The 16,635-nt window shown below is 40.3% G+C and overlaps 1 protein-coding gene across 3 annotated transcripts in view; it reads right to left on the reverse strand.

The window, feature by feature from the left end:
* Positions 1–15,566, reverse strand: part of arid1b (AT rich interactive domain 1B (SWI1-like)) — a 717,470-nt gene extending 701,904 nt beyond the window's left edge. For 2 of the 3 annotated variants that reach the window (XM_039748144.1, XM_039748142.1), the window contains exon 1: positions 13,679–15,566. In XM_039748144.1, the coding sequence (XP_039604078.1) occupies positions 13,679–15,004 (1,326 nt within the window). In that variant the 5' untranslated portion in view covers positions 15,005–15,566. The remainder of the gene's footprint in view (positions 1–13,678) is intronic. The other variant, XM_039748145.1, reaches the window with a different exon arrangement.
* Between the last annotated feature and the right edge of the window lie 1,069 nt (positions 15,567–16,635).

The following is a 16,635-nucleotide window of genomic DNA, read 5'->3' on the forward strand; positions in this document are numbered from 1 at the left end:
ACTTCAGCAGTTCTGATTCACTCATTTCGGAAGACTAATGGAATTTTGTAGAATTGTAGCAGACACATTATCCAGAATTTTTTTCATGTGGAATTCCATACCACAAACAATTATTAATAAATGTAACTATTATGGTCCAGTTCAAAATGGCTAATCCATAAAAGGAACTTTACTATAGCACACATTTTTCATAAGAGATTGATATCATAGTTTCTTGACAGAACATGTCATTTCAAAATTCAAAAGATATTATATTTTCTTATTTTAATTTGCAAGCACGAGACAAATCTTTACAAATCTGAAAATCATACTAGAAAACTAACCTTTTCAAACTGTCCATCTTAGATTGTATTTTCATGGTCTGAAAGTGAGAAAACCATTGAAGTTTGCATTAATTACTCATGTCTGTGTTGGTTTTCTTTTTACCTCCCAAACAGGCATGTGCTGGGCTAACTGGCATATTTAAACTGACCCAGTACTAGTGACTATGACCGGGCATTAGTGTGCCCTGTGATTATAGCTGGCATAGTGGCTGCACAGGTCCCCACGGCCAGCAGGGGGCTCCCATCTGCTGAGCCCGTCATGGAAAATTTGAAAGATGGGAAAGTGAAAGTTGACAAATGAGGACTAGACTCTGGAGTAGGTGAGCACCCCACCCAACCCAAAATTTTCGATCGCATACAACATTATAAAGGCCCCTTCCTCTCGCTCCTTGAATGCATTGATTATTCCAAGGGGGCCCCACTCCAATTTTTAATCGCAATGATCCCCTTTTTCACCTGCCTTTGTTAAACCTTCTAGTGTAGCTTGTAAACAAGGGGCCTCCATGTTTTATTTAGCTTAGGGCCTCAACAAGTATAAAACCAGCACTGCCAGTAATGGAAAGGTGGTTACTGCCTATTTACAAAGACCAAGATCCAGAAATGGATAGAAAGTGGGTACAGAAGATAATGGCTGGATGGACAAACACAATCTGGTAATTTTCAAAAGCTTCTTTCTTATTGGCTGCAAGTAATACGATATTCAATTAAAAAGTAATAATAACAATAATGCTGGTTGAAGCTTCAGCTTCCCCGGACACCAAAAAATAAGTTAAATATATAATCCAATGATGAGTAGTACATCAATCAGGAAAATAATGGCTGTGTTGTCACTGGTCAATATAACATACATGGGTTGAAACATACTGTTAATCTACTTTGCATGCTCAGAAAAGACCTTTGATTGCATACAGTAGATCCTTAAGATAACTATCCCTTATTGTTTACTTCAGGGAAAAGAAACTGCTTTACTTTAGATTTTTTTTTTTCTATGACATTGCTATTTACTTGCATTACTATCAGTAGCAGTCAAAGAGAAAAGGATGAAAGCAAGGTGTGTCAGTGGGTAAATACCGCATCCTGGTATTGAATCCTTCATGGGCTTGTTGCCCATGTGGAGTTTTCATGTTCTCTTTGTGTCTGCATGAAGTTGTTTTCCTGTTGTCCTCTTTTTCATTTACCTTTCCAGAGATGAGCAAATTAGTTTGACTGCCAATTGCAAATTTAAATTGTGCGTAGGCAGAGTGTGCATGTTAGTGGTCCACAGCAATCAACTGGCATCCTGTTCTGGGCTGTTCCCATGCTTTGTTTCCAAATACTACTAGGACAGGCTCCAGCCACATAGGACAGTGTACTGAATTAAGAATGTTAGGTCAAATTATGTTATATTTATTTGGTTCCTTGAGTATTCAAAAGACTACAAAATATAAAATAATATAAACTACTTTTTAACTGTCTGTATTCATAGATACTTGAAATAAAAAGCAGAAGCACCATCCATATTTATACCTACAATTTTTTAACAGTATTATATTTTAAATAAGTATGAGACTATGAGTCGGTCTAATGAAAAATATGACTAAGAAAATGGATTTTATTGAAAAAATAACTTACTGCTCATTTGTGAAATAGCCCATAACTTTTGTGGACAGTCTAACAGACTTTACTAGTTATTATCTGACTATAAATACCCTGGAAAATATCATCATATTTAATTATCTCTGAAAATAGTAAAGTAAGCATCCAGTGAAACACAATGTGAGAAGTAATGGAGGCCAAGACAAACAGTACATGCATTAATAGTAGTAGCACTGTCAAGTGTGCAGAGTACACTAAAATTCTTACATGCCTGTGCGACCAACCTAGAAAAAACGATGCCACTCCATGACGCTATGATAAATTAAAAGTATACAGTATTAAGATACAGAATCACAAACCAGCTTACCTGATGTACTCCTCTTACCACAGCTACAACTGCCTGAATACTTGCCACGAAGGTGCAAACCCAACAGTGGGCAAAAACTCTAAATGCTAAAGCTTAACAGCGCTATAAACGACTTGGCAAAGATGACATAAATTGGAGAGGTTAAACCGTAATTTAAATAAAACGTGGGATTGCATCGGACTTACCGTGATAATAAAAAATAATTAAATGGGCTCACTAAATGGATGGATCGATGGAAGACCAAAAACCATAAAAAGGGTGTACATAAAGCTGAAAAACACCTTCATAATTTGATGTGCAGGCAACGAGCATAAACGTTTAAAAACTCAACCAGAGACAAAAATGCCCAAGCAAAGGCAGCGGATAGCTTTCAAAATGCGTCTAAGTCTGAAATTAAAACCTATCAGAAATAAACAGCTAAACAAATTCGGACATCCCATGACCATAAATAGTCTTAGTAGATGGATGGATCGATGGATGAACAAATACCAAAAAAAGGTAACGGGTTTACATGTATCGATTAAAAAGCCGAAAAACACTAACAATATTTTAACCTGTAGACTGCATGTTATGTCTTCATATTATACGTATATAAAAAATCACTATTTCAAAACGATTTACTGCATTAGGCGCACCTCCCTTTCACCCGATGCTGCCAGGGTAGTCTTCAGTCCCCCGCTATCCTGCATTTGATTAGGCAATTTCGAGAATGTTAAAAAAATATTTTATTACGGTTTGAACACACGACCAAACAGAGCTGCATATAAATATGCGTTGTAAATAAACACTGTACAAAAATAAACTCCGTTTACTCTTTTGTCAAATTATATACTTTTAAATGTATCGTTATTCAAGCGCTGAGAGTGAACAGAGCGAAGTGGGATACGGACATGCGCGCCCCCGCGCAGTACGGGCGCACGCAGCGGTCTCGTGGCTCCACTATTAAAGTCTCGGCCTTCACAGATTACTCCAGTTTCCTTGCCTTACCTCTACCCAGCAGGTCAGGGATGAATGGGCTGTCAAATTTCTGAGGGAATAAACACACAAAAACCGCGTAGACACACACATACACAGAGAGTGAGTGAGTAAGTGAGAGAGAGAGAGAGCGAGAGGAAAGAAAACCCCTTTCTTAGCAGGGAAGTCCGTTTAATTCATGCCGCACGTGGCTAATCTACATATGTGAAGGTCACGGCACTTCAGTCACAGAGGTTGACTAGAAGGGCTCATATGTTTGGCGTGCTGCCAAACCAGTCTGACAGCTCAAAAGAAATTAGATAGCTTCTGGCAACGTCAACGGGCAGAAGAAAAAAAAACTGCATCATATCATCATCTGGCTTTTGAAAGAAATGGATTGCCTTGGTTATGTGTATGTAACACTGCTGGGCTTTTGGAGTAACTGCTTTCATTTATATTGTTTATTTCTATTGTTTGATTAATTTGCATTTGAACTTAATCTTACTGGACAAATCCTGAAATTAATACTGCCTTATGCATCTGTCCATTTACTTTGCATTACATGGTTGTTGGGTATGGGCCCCACATCAGCAGCACAGGGCACACAGTAGAAACCAACCCTGGAAGGTGCATCAGCCCATCCTGTGAGCATACACAAATACATACACTCACTGACACAAGGCCTGCTTAGAGCTGGTGATTATCCAGAATGAAGGTCTAAGGGATGTGGATTGAAACCAAAGCACATGGAAATTTTACAGATACATTGACCAAGTGACAAACTGAAGCCAGGTCCCTGAATAAGGCTGCTACTAAGCCACCCTTAACTGAATCACCGTATTTCATATTCAAAATTGCCCATATTCCAACAAAAATCTTCTTAATAAATGATGATCATTATTTAAAATCAAATACTATAACCTAATAGCAATTCACATATTTGACTCTAGGGTGGCATGGTGGCGCAGTGGGTAGCACTGCTGCCTTAGAGTTAGGAGACCCAGGTTCGCTTCTCAGGTCCTCCCTGCATGGAGTTTGTATGTTCTCCCTGTGCCTGTGTGGGTTTCCTCCGGGTACTCCGGTTTCCTCCCACAGTCCAAAGACATGCAGGTTGGGTGCATTGGCGATTCTAAATTGTCACTAGTGTGTGCTTGGTGTGTGGGTGTGTGTGTGCATGCCCTGCAGTGGGATGGCACCATGCCCAGAGTTTGTTTCCTGCCTTGCGCCCTGTGTTGGCTGGAATTGGCTCCAGCAGACCCCCGTGACCCTGTAGTTAGGATATAGCGGGTTGGATAATGGATGGATAGATATTTTACTCTTGTTTTGTTTTGCCATTGTTACAACATAAGCAAATACATTTATTGCATACTCTACATACAGTATACAAAAGGCTTAAAAAAAGCAGTTCTTGTTTCACTGAGAATCTCTGAACTCCATTTACATTGACAGAACTACCAACAACACATGTACTTCTCACCAGCATTAAAAACCTGATATACAGTGTATATAGAGGCTTGTTTTCTTAATTTTGTTTGTTTTGTGGTTGTTATAATGTATGCAAAGACATTTACTGGGTACTGTACATATAAAAAAGGTTTAGGCAAAGCATTTCTTGTTTCAATAAGAATCTTTGAACTTCATTTACATTGAGGAAACTACAAATAACACATGCAGTTCTCACCAGCGCACCTCTGTCAAGCAATACAAAACATAACAAAAAACCTGATACACAGTATATATATATAGAGACTTGCAATTCAGAAATAAAAATATAAATACGCTCTAACATGTGTGATCACACATGTCTTTCATATATATATATGTATATATATGAATACTACTAAACAATATCTATTTACAAAACCCAAAATTGACTGTGCCTCTAAGCAGAGTGGCATGCACTTAACGGAGGTCACTGTGCTGTAAGCTCTTGCCTCTAAATAGAGTAGAAACACTAAAATACATAAAGGGGATTTTTTCAATTATTAATGTGTTGAGTAATCCAAAACAAATTCTGAAAAGGCCCATATATTGTATACTGCATAGGTATTATTAGTTTATTATATTTATAAAACATAACACACAAATACAGGACTTTGATAATTAAAGAGGAGCAGTCTTGAAATTGTTTATGAAACAGAAACCTTTAATGACTTAATGCATGGCCCATAAGGTAAACATTTCTACTATGCAAACAAATTACAGATTGCTAGATTATAAATCTTGAAATAATTAGGAAATACACGCTAGTACACTAAACTGGGAAATATGGTACTTTTAATCATAAGGAATTAGATTTTAAAATACATTGAATGGAACAATTGTAAAAGACAACTTGCTTAGGATTTCCTAACAGTCCTAAGTCTGTAATATTACTATATTATTTCCAGAGAACTCATTCTAAAATTTAATTTCAACCTGCAGTTCAAACAAAAAAAAAACAGTTGCCATCCCCCACAATTTCCAGTGTTAGTAAATAAGTGTTTTCAATGCACAGATTTCAGTACACACAAGACTGTAAATACTGCAGAGTCTTTTTTATGTTAAATATCTATTTTTAATGCTAACCTTTACTTTCATCTCTCAATAAACATGAATGTGGAATGCAAAAAACACAACTGCTTGATTAATAGGCTAATTATATGTACAGTGCAAATACTAACTGGTCAATTTTCATAGCAAATCTAATTAATGGGCAATTTAATGAATCCACAGGAGGTCGAGGGAAACCCAAACTGTCAATTACAGATGAATCATTTTCGTCTGCTTGGAAAAAAAACAAGAAACTTATTAAAAGATTCACAACATATTACACATTTACTCAATGATTGCATATCAATGTCAGTGGGCCGAAATGTACACAAACTTCAAGCTAAGCACATCAGCAGTCTATATGGCTACTCTATTACACCTGGGAATAGAAAGAATTGTTTGTCTTTAGCTGAAGAATTTTAGTTCAGGCATTCTACAAACTGACTGTGCTATTAGATATCAACCCCAAAAGTCCTTAATGCCCAATGAAAACTTCACACTGCTCAATTACATTTGTATTGCTCTCCATATTGTCTGAATGGCACAAAATCAAATAATTTCTTCAAGGAGACCCAATAGAAGACTAAAAAGACTGCCTATTTGGCGTGTTTGAAATACTGTATATTGTACATATATATATATATAATCATGATGATTACTCTATTGTCTAATTCAAATATTTATATTTAAAATAGGGAGGCACAGTGCTTAGTGCTATTTCCTCATGAATCTGTTGTCCCAGGTTCGAATCATGTGCCTGATCTTATGTGAAGCTTGCATGTTCATGCTCTGTCCCTAGATCCTCTGAGTTACTTCCCACATCCCAAAGATGAACATCTTAATAAATATGATGCTGAGAAATTCTTTCAATGACCCAGGTGGAACTCAAACCTGGTATGTGGAGCTTTAAGACAGCAGCAATAACCAGTGAACCAATATACAACCATTTACACATACTGTATATCTCATTGAAGAACCAGATCAGGTAGTTCAGGAACAAGTCCACTACCTAAGTACACATACAGTAATCTCATTGAAGAACTGGATCAGGTAGTTTAGGAACAAGTCCAGCACCTAAGTAAGCTCTTTGTTTAATCTAATGTTCCCTCTACTATTTATCCATTCTTTCTAGCATAGTACATCCATTTTCAATCACAACCTTTACAGCAGCCTCATGGATTCAAAGAGGGTTTAGATGCCCTCAGATACTATGAAGGTTTACCTTTCCAGAACACAAGGTAAGTCTCCAAACGTTTACACATGTCATACCCAACTACCTGAAACTTTCATGATTGTTTCATAGGTTGTCTGCAGTTATTTCATTATTGAACCTTTAATAGTTTAATTATTGAAATGTAAAGAATACAAGCAGTTTTCCAAGACATTTTAAGTACGTCAGTCTTCATGCTGCTACACTACCTTAAACCAGCTGCCGTTTCAACGATGTTATTATCTTCTTATTTTTATGAATTCAAAACAATTGATCACAAAAAATAAAATTATATTCCATATAATGGAATATGCAAATTGTTATGCAGTTTTTCAATCTTGGTTTCAAGTGTGGCTAGTTAGCTACTGAATCCATTAATCTACTAACAAGAGGGGAACTCTGAAGGCCACACGCACAAGGTATATTATTCAGTTTTACACAATGTCAATCACGCTCTATACTCACTATGTAAAAGCATATGGTTACATACATATAACAGTGTATAACAGTGTAGCTCACCTTAGAAAGAACAATCTAAGTTTCAGATTCTACCTTGGACACTTTTATATTACCTGCTTCCAAATCAATGTAAATCTTTTTTAAATCATCATTTGAAAATTCATAATTTAAACCTGGACTCTTTTAATACCAAGTTTCAAAATGAATCAAACAATAGGAAATTTATTTCAGCAAAAGAAACAACAAGGGAAAAAGAGATTTCATAGATTGCATGTGTGTAATTTGATGGCAGAAATGTACATAATGTTATTATACCACACACTCTGGATTAGACTCAAAAAACTGAACTAAAAATTAGTATATTCAAATCCCATGTACCACTCATAGTGGTTTCCCAACATTAAAAGATATGTTCATTGACAGAGCAAAAAAAAAGCAGGAAAGACTCCAGCTAACTCCACCACCCCAGCAGCCATCTGATACAGGTCTATTGCGACCAAAACTACACGCCATCTCCATAGTTTCTTCCTCAAATTATTCAGATCCTAAAAAAACTTACATAGGGTTACTCCTAACTGTTTTTACATTTTTACTGGTAACTATCAACAGGGGTTCCCAAGTTCAGTCCTGGTGTACAGCTATGGTCACAGGCTTTCATTCCAACCACTTTCCCAAATCAGTGGGTCACTCTGGCATCTTATCAATTGTATTGTTTCAGAAAAGTGCCCTAGGATGCATTTTGCATTTCGCAAAAATTAAGAAATGTCTTTCCTTTGTCATAGTTTTGAAAACTTTCTTTTACCATTTTCTTTCAGTTAACCTTATTTGAGTGGTGTTTGCTGTCTACATTGAATTTAAACACTGACAATCAGTGATGAGCAGTGCAGACACCATACAAATGAAACTGAATGTTAAAGCAAAGCCGCTACTTCAGTGTTACATACTGTCCATTAGTGTACTAATTAGCAAGAAAAGACTTAACTAAGTGGTCTTCAAGTTCAGTCCTGCTGGTGCTCATCCCAACCACCTTCTGCTTTTAACTAGTCTCTAGCCTTTATTAAACAAGCTGATATTTTCCCAGTCTCTGCTTTTTTGTGTCAATCCAGAAATTACAAAATGGGTTTGCTAAATGTTAGGGGAATGTCACAAGTATTTGTGTGTGTGACATTAATTATTCTTTTTCTTGCTTTTTAAGATTTTGCTCTTTTTGTAAATTCTGGTCACTTAGGCCTTTTCTTATTAATTACATTACAAGCAAATTTTATCCAGGAGAAGCTGCTTCCTTTAGTATTCAGTTCCATTTGCGCATATGTCTGTACTGCTCACTACTAATTGTCAGATTTTGGATACAATTACCAGAGTAAACTCCACTGGAGAATGTGAATTAAAAAGAATATGGTAAAAGAAAGTTAACATTTAAAAATATGGCCAAAAAGTTTAGAATTGTATTTAACTAGCACAGATTTCTGAATGCAAAATAAGAGAAGAAAAAGTCTAATTAAATAATTAGATCATTTACAGTAGAAGTAAGACTAAACCATTTATTTGTGAAACTGCTTGAAATGAAAACCCTCAGCCACAATGGGAATCAAGGACTGAACTTGGGAACTTGGTTCCAACAACTACTGACAACTAATGATGAGCTGAGCAGACCCCAGTGCAAAAACATGGAATGCTAATGGCAGCTGTTTCACTACTAGCCACTTGTGGGCTTATTAGCAAAAGATGGGTTAAATAACTAGAGCATCAAAATAAAAATATTAAAAAGCAAAAAGGATGAATTCTTATCAATGTACCACATGTAAATTATTATTCTCTAAATATTTAGAATATTCGGTTTGTAATTACTGGGTTGAAACAAAACATAAACTGGACACTACTAGCTTGTTTCATTAAGGTCAGAGTCCAACAACAAGCAGAAGTTGGCAGGGATGAAAACCTGCAGCCATAAGGGGCCCTCAGGTCTGAACTTGAGAAACCCTGTGTTAGAGTATCTGCATGAGCGCACCATGTGATGGAGAGAAGCCTTGGATGAATGGGATAATTTTACAAACTCTTGCATTTATAAAAATTACTTAGAAATCACTTCAGTTTTGTTTATTTGTTTTTTTTTTTTTCTGGCACCTCTTGACTCACCGGTACAAGAAACTCCCATATATAATATGCCATTTGGTTGGCTTGAAGACTAGTTAAGCAAAGTGCTAAGCGTTTTGTCGTTCCCCCAAGTTTTGGTTCTCCAGACCTCAAAACAAAACTATTTTTAGGCCATTTTGGACCATAATTGGTGAGGACATTACATTCTTATGAGTAAACCAATAGGTGTTTTCAGCAAAAATGAGCAGAAGTACTTAAAGTTCTGCATGCCACATCAACCGACTCCAGGGGTTCACTCCAATGGGAGATGAGGGGTCAAAGTTACTCCTTTTCAGAAAACTTTTAAAAAGTGAGGGATTGGTAATGTAAGCATGTGAACTGTCATTTTATGCTATTTCAAGGGTGATGATCACAAATATATTTTTTTATATCTTAAGTCCTGTTCTTCTAAGAGCTACTCCCAGAAGTTTAAAAATGACAAATTTCAAATTTAAGCAAGTGGGGTATTGCTTTAGACTATCTCATTTGTCATTAATTACAAGTGTTATTTTTGATCCTTCGCTAGGGATCAAACCCTCTATGGACCTCAACGGGGGTTTGACAAATTACACATTTCTATTACAATCGACAATATTTATACTTTACATATTCAAACTGGGGCGGCACAGTGGCGCAGTGAGTAGCGCTGGGTCCTCCCTGCGTGGAGTTTGCATGTTCTCCCCGTGTCTTAGTGGGTTTCCTCCGGGCGCTCCGGTTTCCTCCCACAGTCCTAAGACGTGCAGGTTAGGTGCATTGGCGATTCTACATTGGCCCTAGTGTGTGCTTGGTGTGTGGGTCCTGGGGTGGGTTGGCACCCTGCCCGGGATTGGTTCCTGCCTTGTGCCCTGTGTTGGCTGGGATTGGCTCCAGCAGACCCCCGTGTCCCTGTGCTCGGATTTAGCGGGTTGGAAAATGGATGGATATTCAAACTGAAGCACACATTTTAATATTTGAAATATCATATTCCTGTTTTTTTCTGTGCTTCTACGTCATGGAGTAAATAAATGCTTACATTTCTTAGGAACACACCGAACATGGCGTCTTACACTAATTCAGGCATTTTTCCTATTACGAATATATAAAAAGTTTCATATTACTGTACATTTGAAATTGTATTTCTGTATTGAAAATTTACCGAAAACTGGCAGAGATTTCGCATGTGGATTCGTTTTCTATTTATCAACTTTAAGCGATCAATGTCTCGATTAACACTAGAACTCCCAGGTTTTCCTGACCCCCTCAGCCCTACCAGAGGTAGGCCAAATGGCCCCTTGGTTTGAAACTAAAAACTCAATCACCGACAATTGGCTCCCATTCATTTGTAAATGGGTGGCCCATTGGAATGTGTCACTTCCCTTCCCCCCAAGAACTGCAAACCACCCATCACCTGTGAGGCCTGGCACATTTGCATTTGCTTACTCAGAGTAACTAAAATCCAAGGCAGGCCAGGAAAGACACACATTCACAATATATGGAAACACAAGTCAAAATTGAGTGAAAACAGAATGAAGAGTTGGTAATAGAATAAAATGAATAGAATGAAAACATTCACTCTCCAATGTATGTTTGTATAAAAATGTCATAAGATGAGTAAAGTTGTGGTCCATGGTTTTTGACATGCTCATACACATACAGAATAAAATGTAAAAAAAAAGTGATCTGTCCCTCAGTTCCAGGTTCATCTCTTCATCATCTTTCTGCCTTTTGTCTCAGTGGCTACTTTCCCACACAGTCTGTCTGTCTGTATCAAAGTCTAAGTTTGCAGCATTTGCAGACCCAGTGACCATCGTTCCTGCATTTGGCAATGGAGTTCCTTGGCTAGTAGTATCACAATCTTCTTTTTTCCTTTCCACCCTGTACATGCAAATCTAGTGTTAACATCCTGTGGTATGTGGTATGGGTGACTGTGGGCGGGGCTGTGAACTGATGACAAGCTAAACTTGGGAATAAAAGGGATAGTTTACTACATGCATTCACAATCTTCTTCAAGAACCTACGGGTACGAACAAGCCACAAAGATGCCAAGAGGTTACACTCCTGCCGAGGCTTTGGTTCTGCTGCAGAACATGGACCCTTGTGACTCGACAGTACACCGTAAGCGCAGGAACACGGCGATGGCCAGTCGCCGTGTTTTACAACATGATCGACATGGCAGTGATGAATGCTCACGTGCTGTATCAGGCATGCACCGAAGTGAAGGAGAGAAGGGTGGACTTCATGGCGCAGCTTGCAACTGAGCTTGCTAAGCGGTTTATGCAAGAAAGGATGGTGGACAAGGAGCAGCTGCTTTTGCAACAACCTGCCACACCACACCCAGGGAAAAGGGCCAAGTGTCAGGTGACCGTCCAGTGCAAGAAAAATAATGCAACCTTGCGCTGTGTGGACTGCTACAAGTACACCTGTGGGAAATGCAAGAAGGAGACTGACTGGCAGTGCCAGATATGTGCCAACAGATCACATCAATGAACTGATAAAATACTGGTCACTCCCACACACACACACACACACACATACACAAATACCAGATGTTGCACATTTATGTAAATGTATATTTTTCTATTAGTGGTAGTAGTTTTTATTTTGTATTTTTTTGTTTAAGAAAATAAACGCTTTGAACTTTGGAATCTTTGAATCCATTTTTTCTAGACCAGTTGTACCCTTGGTATGGCCCCTTACATATTGCTCCTAGATGACTGTGATCCCTGATTGTATAGTCAGTAGCACCTTGTAAGTCGCTCTGGATAAGAGTGTCAAGTAATTGCCACATTTACAGAACAATGGCAACCGTTCACAAGTGATTAAGGATATTAGGTAAAAACAACCGGGCCAAATGGCCCCTCTCTGGTAGAGCTAGGGGGATAGGGCCAAATGGCCCCTCTCTGGGAATTCTAGTGTTAAAACGGTAACCAATAAGATTCAACTCAATTAATGCAACGAGAACCGTAAACTGTCATTTACCCAAACAACAGCTTGGCAATATTGATTATAGCGTTGATTTCTGAACTTCTATATTGTGAACCCTTCGGTAATTTCTTCGAATAACCGCTAAGGATTTTCCAATCAGCACTTCTTTCTAGTTCGGTGCAGTGTGAAGCGCACCGCTGCATTCAAATCAAGTGCGGAAGACGGATTTCCTGCAATGTCCCATCCCCAAAAGCCGACACCCGGATACAACCGGCAACACTACTTTGAGCGTTTTGTTCGTCGGTTACCAACTCGAAAGAAACTTAATCGTAAAATCTACCGATCATTATAAGGCACTGCGAGCGTATTAAACACTTTAATGCAGTATCTACTACTTTTATGTTAAAGCTGACTACAACTATTAAATGACACAGTCAGGATTGAAAATAATGATAAACCTTATATGAAAAAAGTACCCCAGATGTATATAATTATATGCGAAAACTTAATAAGTAGACGCATTACAGAGAAGGACAGTTGAAAGGTAACAGCCTACGCAGAGCCAAGCTTAGCCCTTGACCGCGGCAGCACGCTGTATTTGCCGGCACATTTATTTGCATCATAAGCGCCTCGGTGCCCCGCAGTGCGAGGGCAGCCAATCAGATGGCAGATTAGATGTCAACTCTGAGGCAGCTGTCTCGAGACTTGGTCGCAGCCCGTTTACCTCCACAATTCAAATTCTGAAGCTAGCGGTCGCAGGAAGAGCAACACCAGTAGTAGTAGTAAGAGTACTAATTGTGGCTTCCGAAGCGCGCGCTGCCAGGTGTCAATGAGTGGCAGACTCCCCCCCTCCCCAAGTAATTTGCTGGCCAGACACGCGCCTGCACCGCTTCTGCAGCCCCCACATCAATCGAGATGGCAATGTGCGATAACTACACACACAACAAAACAAAACAAACACGCCCATGTGGCCAAACCATGCCATGCTTGCAGTCTTCACAATCAGACAGCGTCTGCACACTTCTGCGCTTTTTTCAGGTATTGTTTAAATTATTCTTAACAACTTCATTAGCTGTTCCTGTCGACAAGCGCAGTATTTGCAAAGCTTGTTTTGTGCGATCGGTACACTCGCTCGCAATTACACGTGTTATGTAGCTATTCCGTCAGGGCACTGAGCCCGCTGTCAACCCAGAATTACCCCTCGTTGTCATGTTTGTTTACCTGCGATCGACTCATCGCTTGTCCACTGTTTCCTGCGCTGGCAGCGGGGTGGCTCCTCTGTTGACCTCCCCATCCTGGGGCTGCAGGTCCGTACTGACTGGCCATGTCTTTGCACAGCCCAATGCCAGTGTGATGCTGCTGGGATGGCGGTGGTGGTGCCTGGGCACTGGGGTGATTATACTCTGAGTAAGCTGCGCTGTAACCCCTCATCATGGGACTGGGGGCCGTCAGAAGTTGGTTTAGAGTTGGAGTGGCCCCTGACGGGTGTTGTCTACTCTGTCCTGTGAACCTTTGGAAGCCCACACCACGGGTGTTCCCGGGAGTTGGGGTAGCGGAGCTTGCTAATGTTTTGCTGGGGCCCATCAGTACGCCGCTCCCTTGCCTCGGTGATCCCATCATGCCATAGCCAGCGCCACCGTAGCTCGCTCTGTAGCCCGGGTAATGATTAAACTGGCTGTTCGGGTAGCTTTCATGGGAGTTTTGCAAAGGATCGATGCTGCTGGGTGTTGCGGGATGCATTATCCCCATCCCGGGGCTTTGTTGTCCGCCATATTGATCAAAGCAAGGCCCTCCTCTGGCATTGCTATAGTAATGATTAAAGTCGGAGAGGCTGCCGTTACCCCCTGCACTCTGTCCGCTGATGCTGCCCGGGGGTCCCAAACTGGCATGCTCATATCTACCGCCCATCGGCTCGCCCGATCTACAGGGCACGTCTTCCTCCTCGTCTTCTTCCTCCTCCTCACTTTTATTCAGCATTGGTGGCGGTGGTTGCTCCATCTGGTTGCCCAACAGATTTTCTTTTCCTCCATGCTGAGGACCGTCCGATTCAGACGTTGTCTGACCGGTCTTGCTGTTTTGGACGTGGTGTGAGTGGTGTGGCTGAAACTGGCTAAACGGTGGCGGCGGAGGAGGTAGTGGCTGCGGTGGTGCGTGAGGGTGAGCTGAAGGAGGGTGATCGCCGCCACCGCCAATATTTTTCAGTTTATGACTCGCTATTAAAGCTGTCTCCATGCTTGCAGAAGTGGAAGAAATGGTCGAGACGAGGGTCGCGTCCGCCGCTTCCTTCTCTCTCGTGTCCGATTTGCTGTTCGCAGAAGTTGCATTGGCCGCGTTCAGCTCGGCTGCGTGGTGGTGGTGACGGTGGAGGTGGCAATGGTGATCCACATTATTCATGCTGCTGCCAGAGCCATCTCCGGCTCCTAGCATCGATCCGGATCCCTGCCCGCTCCCTTCTGAGTTCAAATCTGGACTCAAAGTGCTGCTCAGACCCGGATTTTTAGCCTTCTGAGTCGCCGGAGCAGTCGCTACTTGCGCGGCCATGATCATTTCAACATTTCAGCAGATCATCCATGACGGGCATCCAAAAAAGGGAAGAATTTAAAAGAAAAAAAGTCTTGTCCTGTAAATCTACAAAAAAAGAGCACCCGTTGACAAACGGGAACTAAAGTCTGCGATCAAAAAAACAACGACGTCTCACTGACAGGGCTCTCTCCACCGATGCGATTTCATATTGAAACTTTTTTGTTCAGCTTTAAATGAAACTTTCTTTGCTTTCCTCTCTAACCCGGATATGGGCAAATACATGTCTGCTGAGGCGCTCTGGCCCAGCATGGCATAAGAGAGAGAGAGACATCCAACAACTATTATCCACTTCTCTCTTGTTACATGAGCCGCGCATGTGGAAAACGCGGACTGGATCGCGCTTTCTCCCGCAGGTTACCTCTGTCTGTTTTCAACGATATGAACGTTCAGGTAGAGTAGACAGCCGTCGGAAGGTCTAACGATGCCTGCTCCAGGGCCAGCGTCGAGGTCACATTCTCATTTCAGTTGCCGATCAGCACGTTTGTCACATTTATCCTTCAACCCTCGCTGCCTAATGGCAGTGGAGCAGCGACTTTTTGAAAAGCGTCTCGCTGCGAGGATTTACGAGCACTTCTCTTGCAATGACGATATGCAGCCGCGCTATGCAGAAGAATACGTTGCTTGCTGCTCGTTTTAAAAAAAAGCTTGTCGAATTAGTAGGCGCGGAGGCGGTCAAACTTAGTTTTCTGCAACTGACTTTTTATCCCTAGACGTTAATATACTCAGATTATTTTAATGTGTATCTGAAATTCACATAATATATGATTATGTGCAGTATTTATACATTTTATGAACCTGCTTCTTCCATTCGCGGGTCTCCAGGGGTCTGTGGTAAACCTAATGGCAAGGGACAAAATCTAGGGTAGCAGTCCTTTGAAGGGGATATACACACATGGCCAATTTATGTCTTTGCTATAAAATTAAAAAAACATACACGTAAACACACAGGGAGAACCTGAAAATCTTTGAGCAGACAGTGATCAGGCCTGGACTGGCACCCAGGTTCCTGACCAAAATGTCATCATGTGCACCATCATTTTTTTCCCAAAACTGAAATTTATTAGTGCAACGTTAATGAAAAATCTGTGCAAAAATGAACAGATTATCTATTCAGAAATGACATCAGCCAGCAGTTCTCAGTGTAAGGAGCTTGGAATGCTAATAAATTGTATCATTTATTAAATCTAATGAATCCTCTGAAGGCTATGTGTTGCATTTTGATTAGCACATGCAACTAAGATTTCACTGTGCTCTGTACAATAATGACCTTATAATGGAACTACTACTTTTCTTATTTTGACTAATAACCCATCTAGTCATGCTTTTTCTAAGCCGATTTAATCAAATTCATCATCACAGAGTATTGGATCAATCACAGCAGCATTTAAAGGAGAGCACACATCAACCCTAGATGGGGAGGGTGAAAGCACAGTTCATGTTGTCAAGTGCAGTGAGGCCACTTGGGCTCAGAGGATTGTTCCTTTAGCTCAGCAGGCTGGTCACTCAGCCATACATTCCAGTGAATGACAGCAGATTGCAACATCACCTGTTTAACATCTATAAGACGGAATAGCTCACAGCAGGTTTTTGACAGC

The sequence above is a fragment of the Polypterus senegalus genome, chromosome 3 (assembly GCF_016835505.1).
Source record: "Polypterus senegalus isolate Bchr_013 chromosome 3, ASM1683550v1, whole genome shotgun sequence".
NCBI classification, from domain to species: domain Eukaryota; kingdom Metazoa; phylum Chordata; class Cladistia; order Polypteriformes; family Polypteridae; genus Polypterus; species Polypterus senegalus.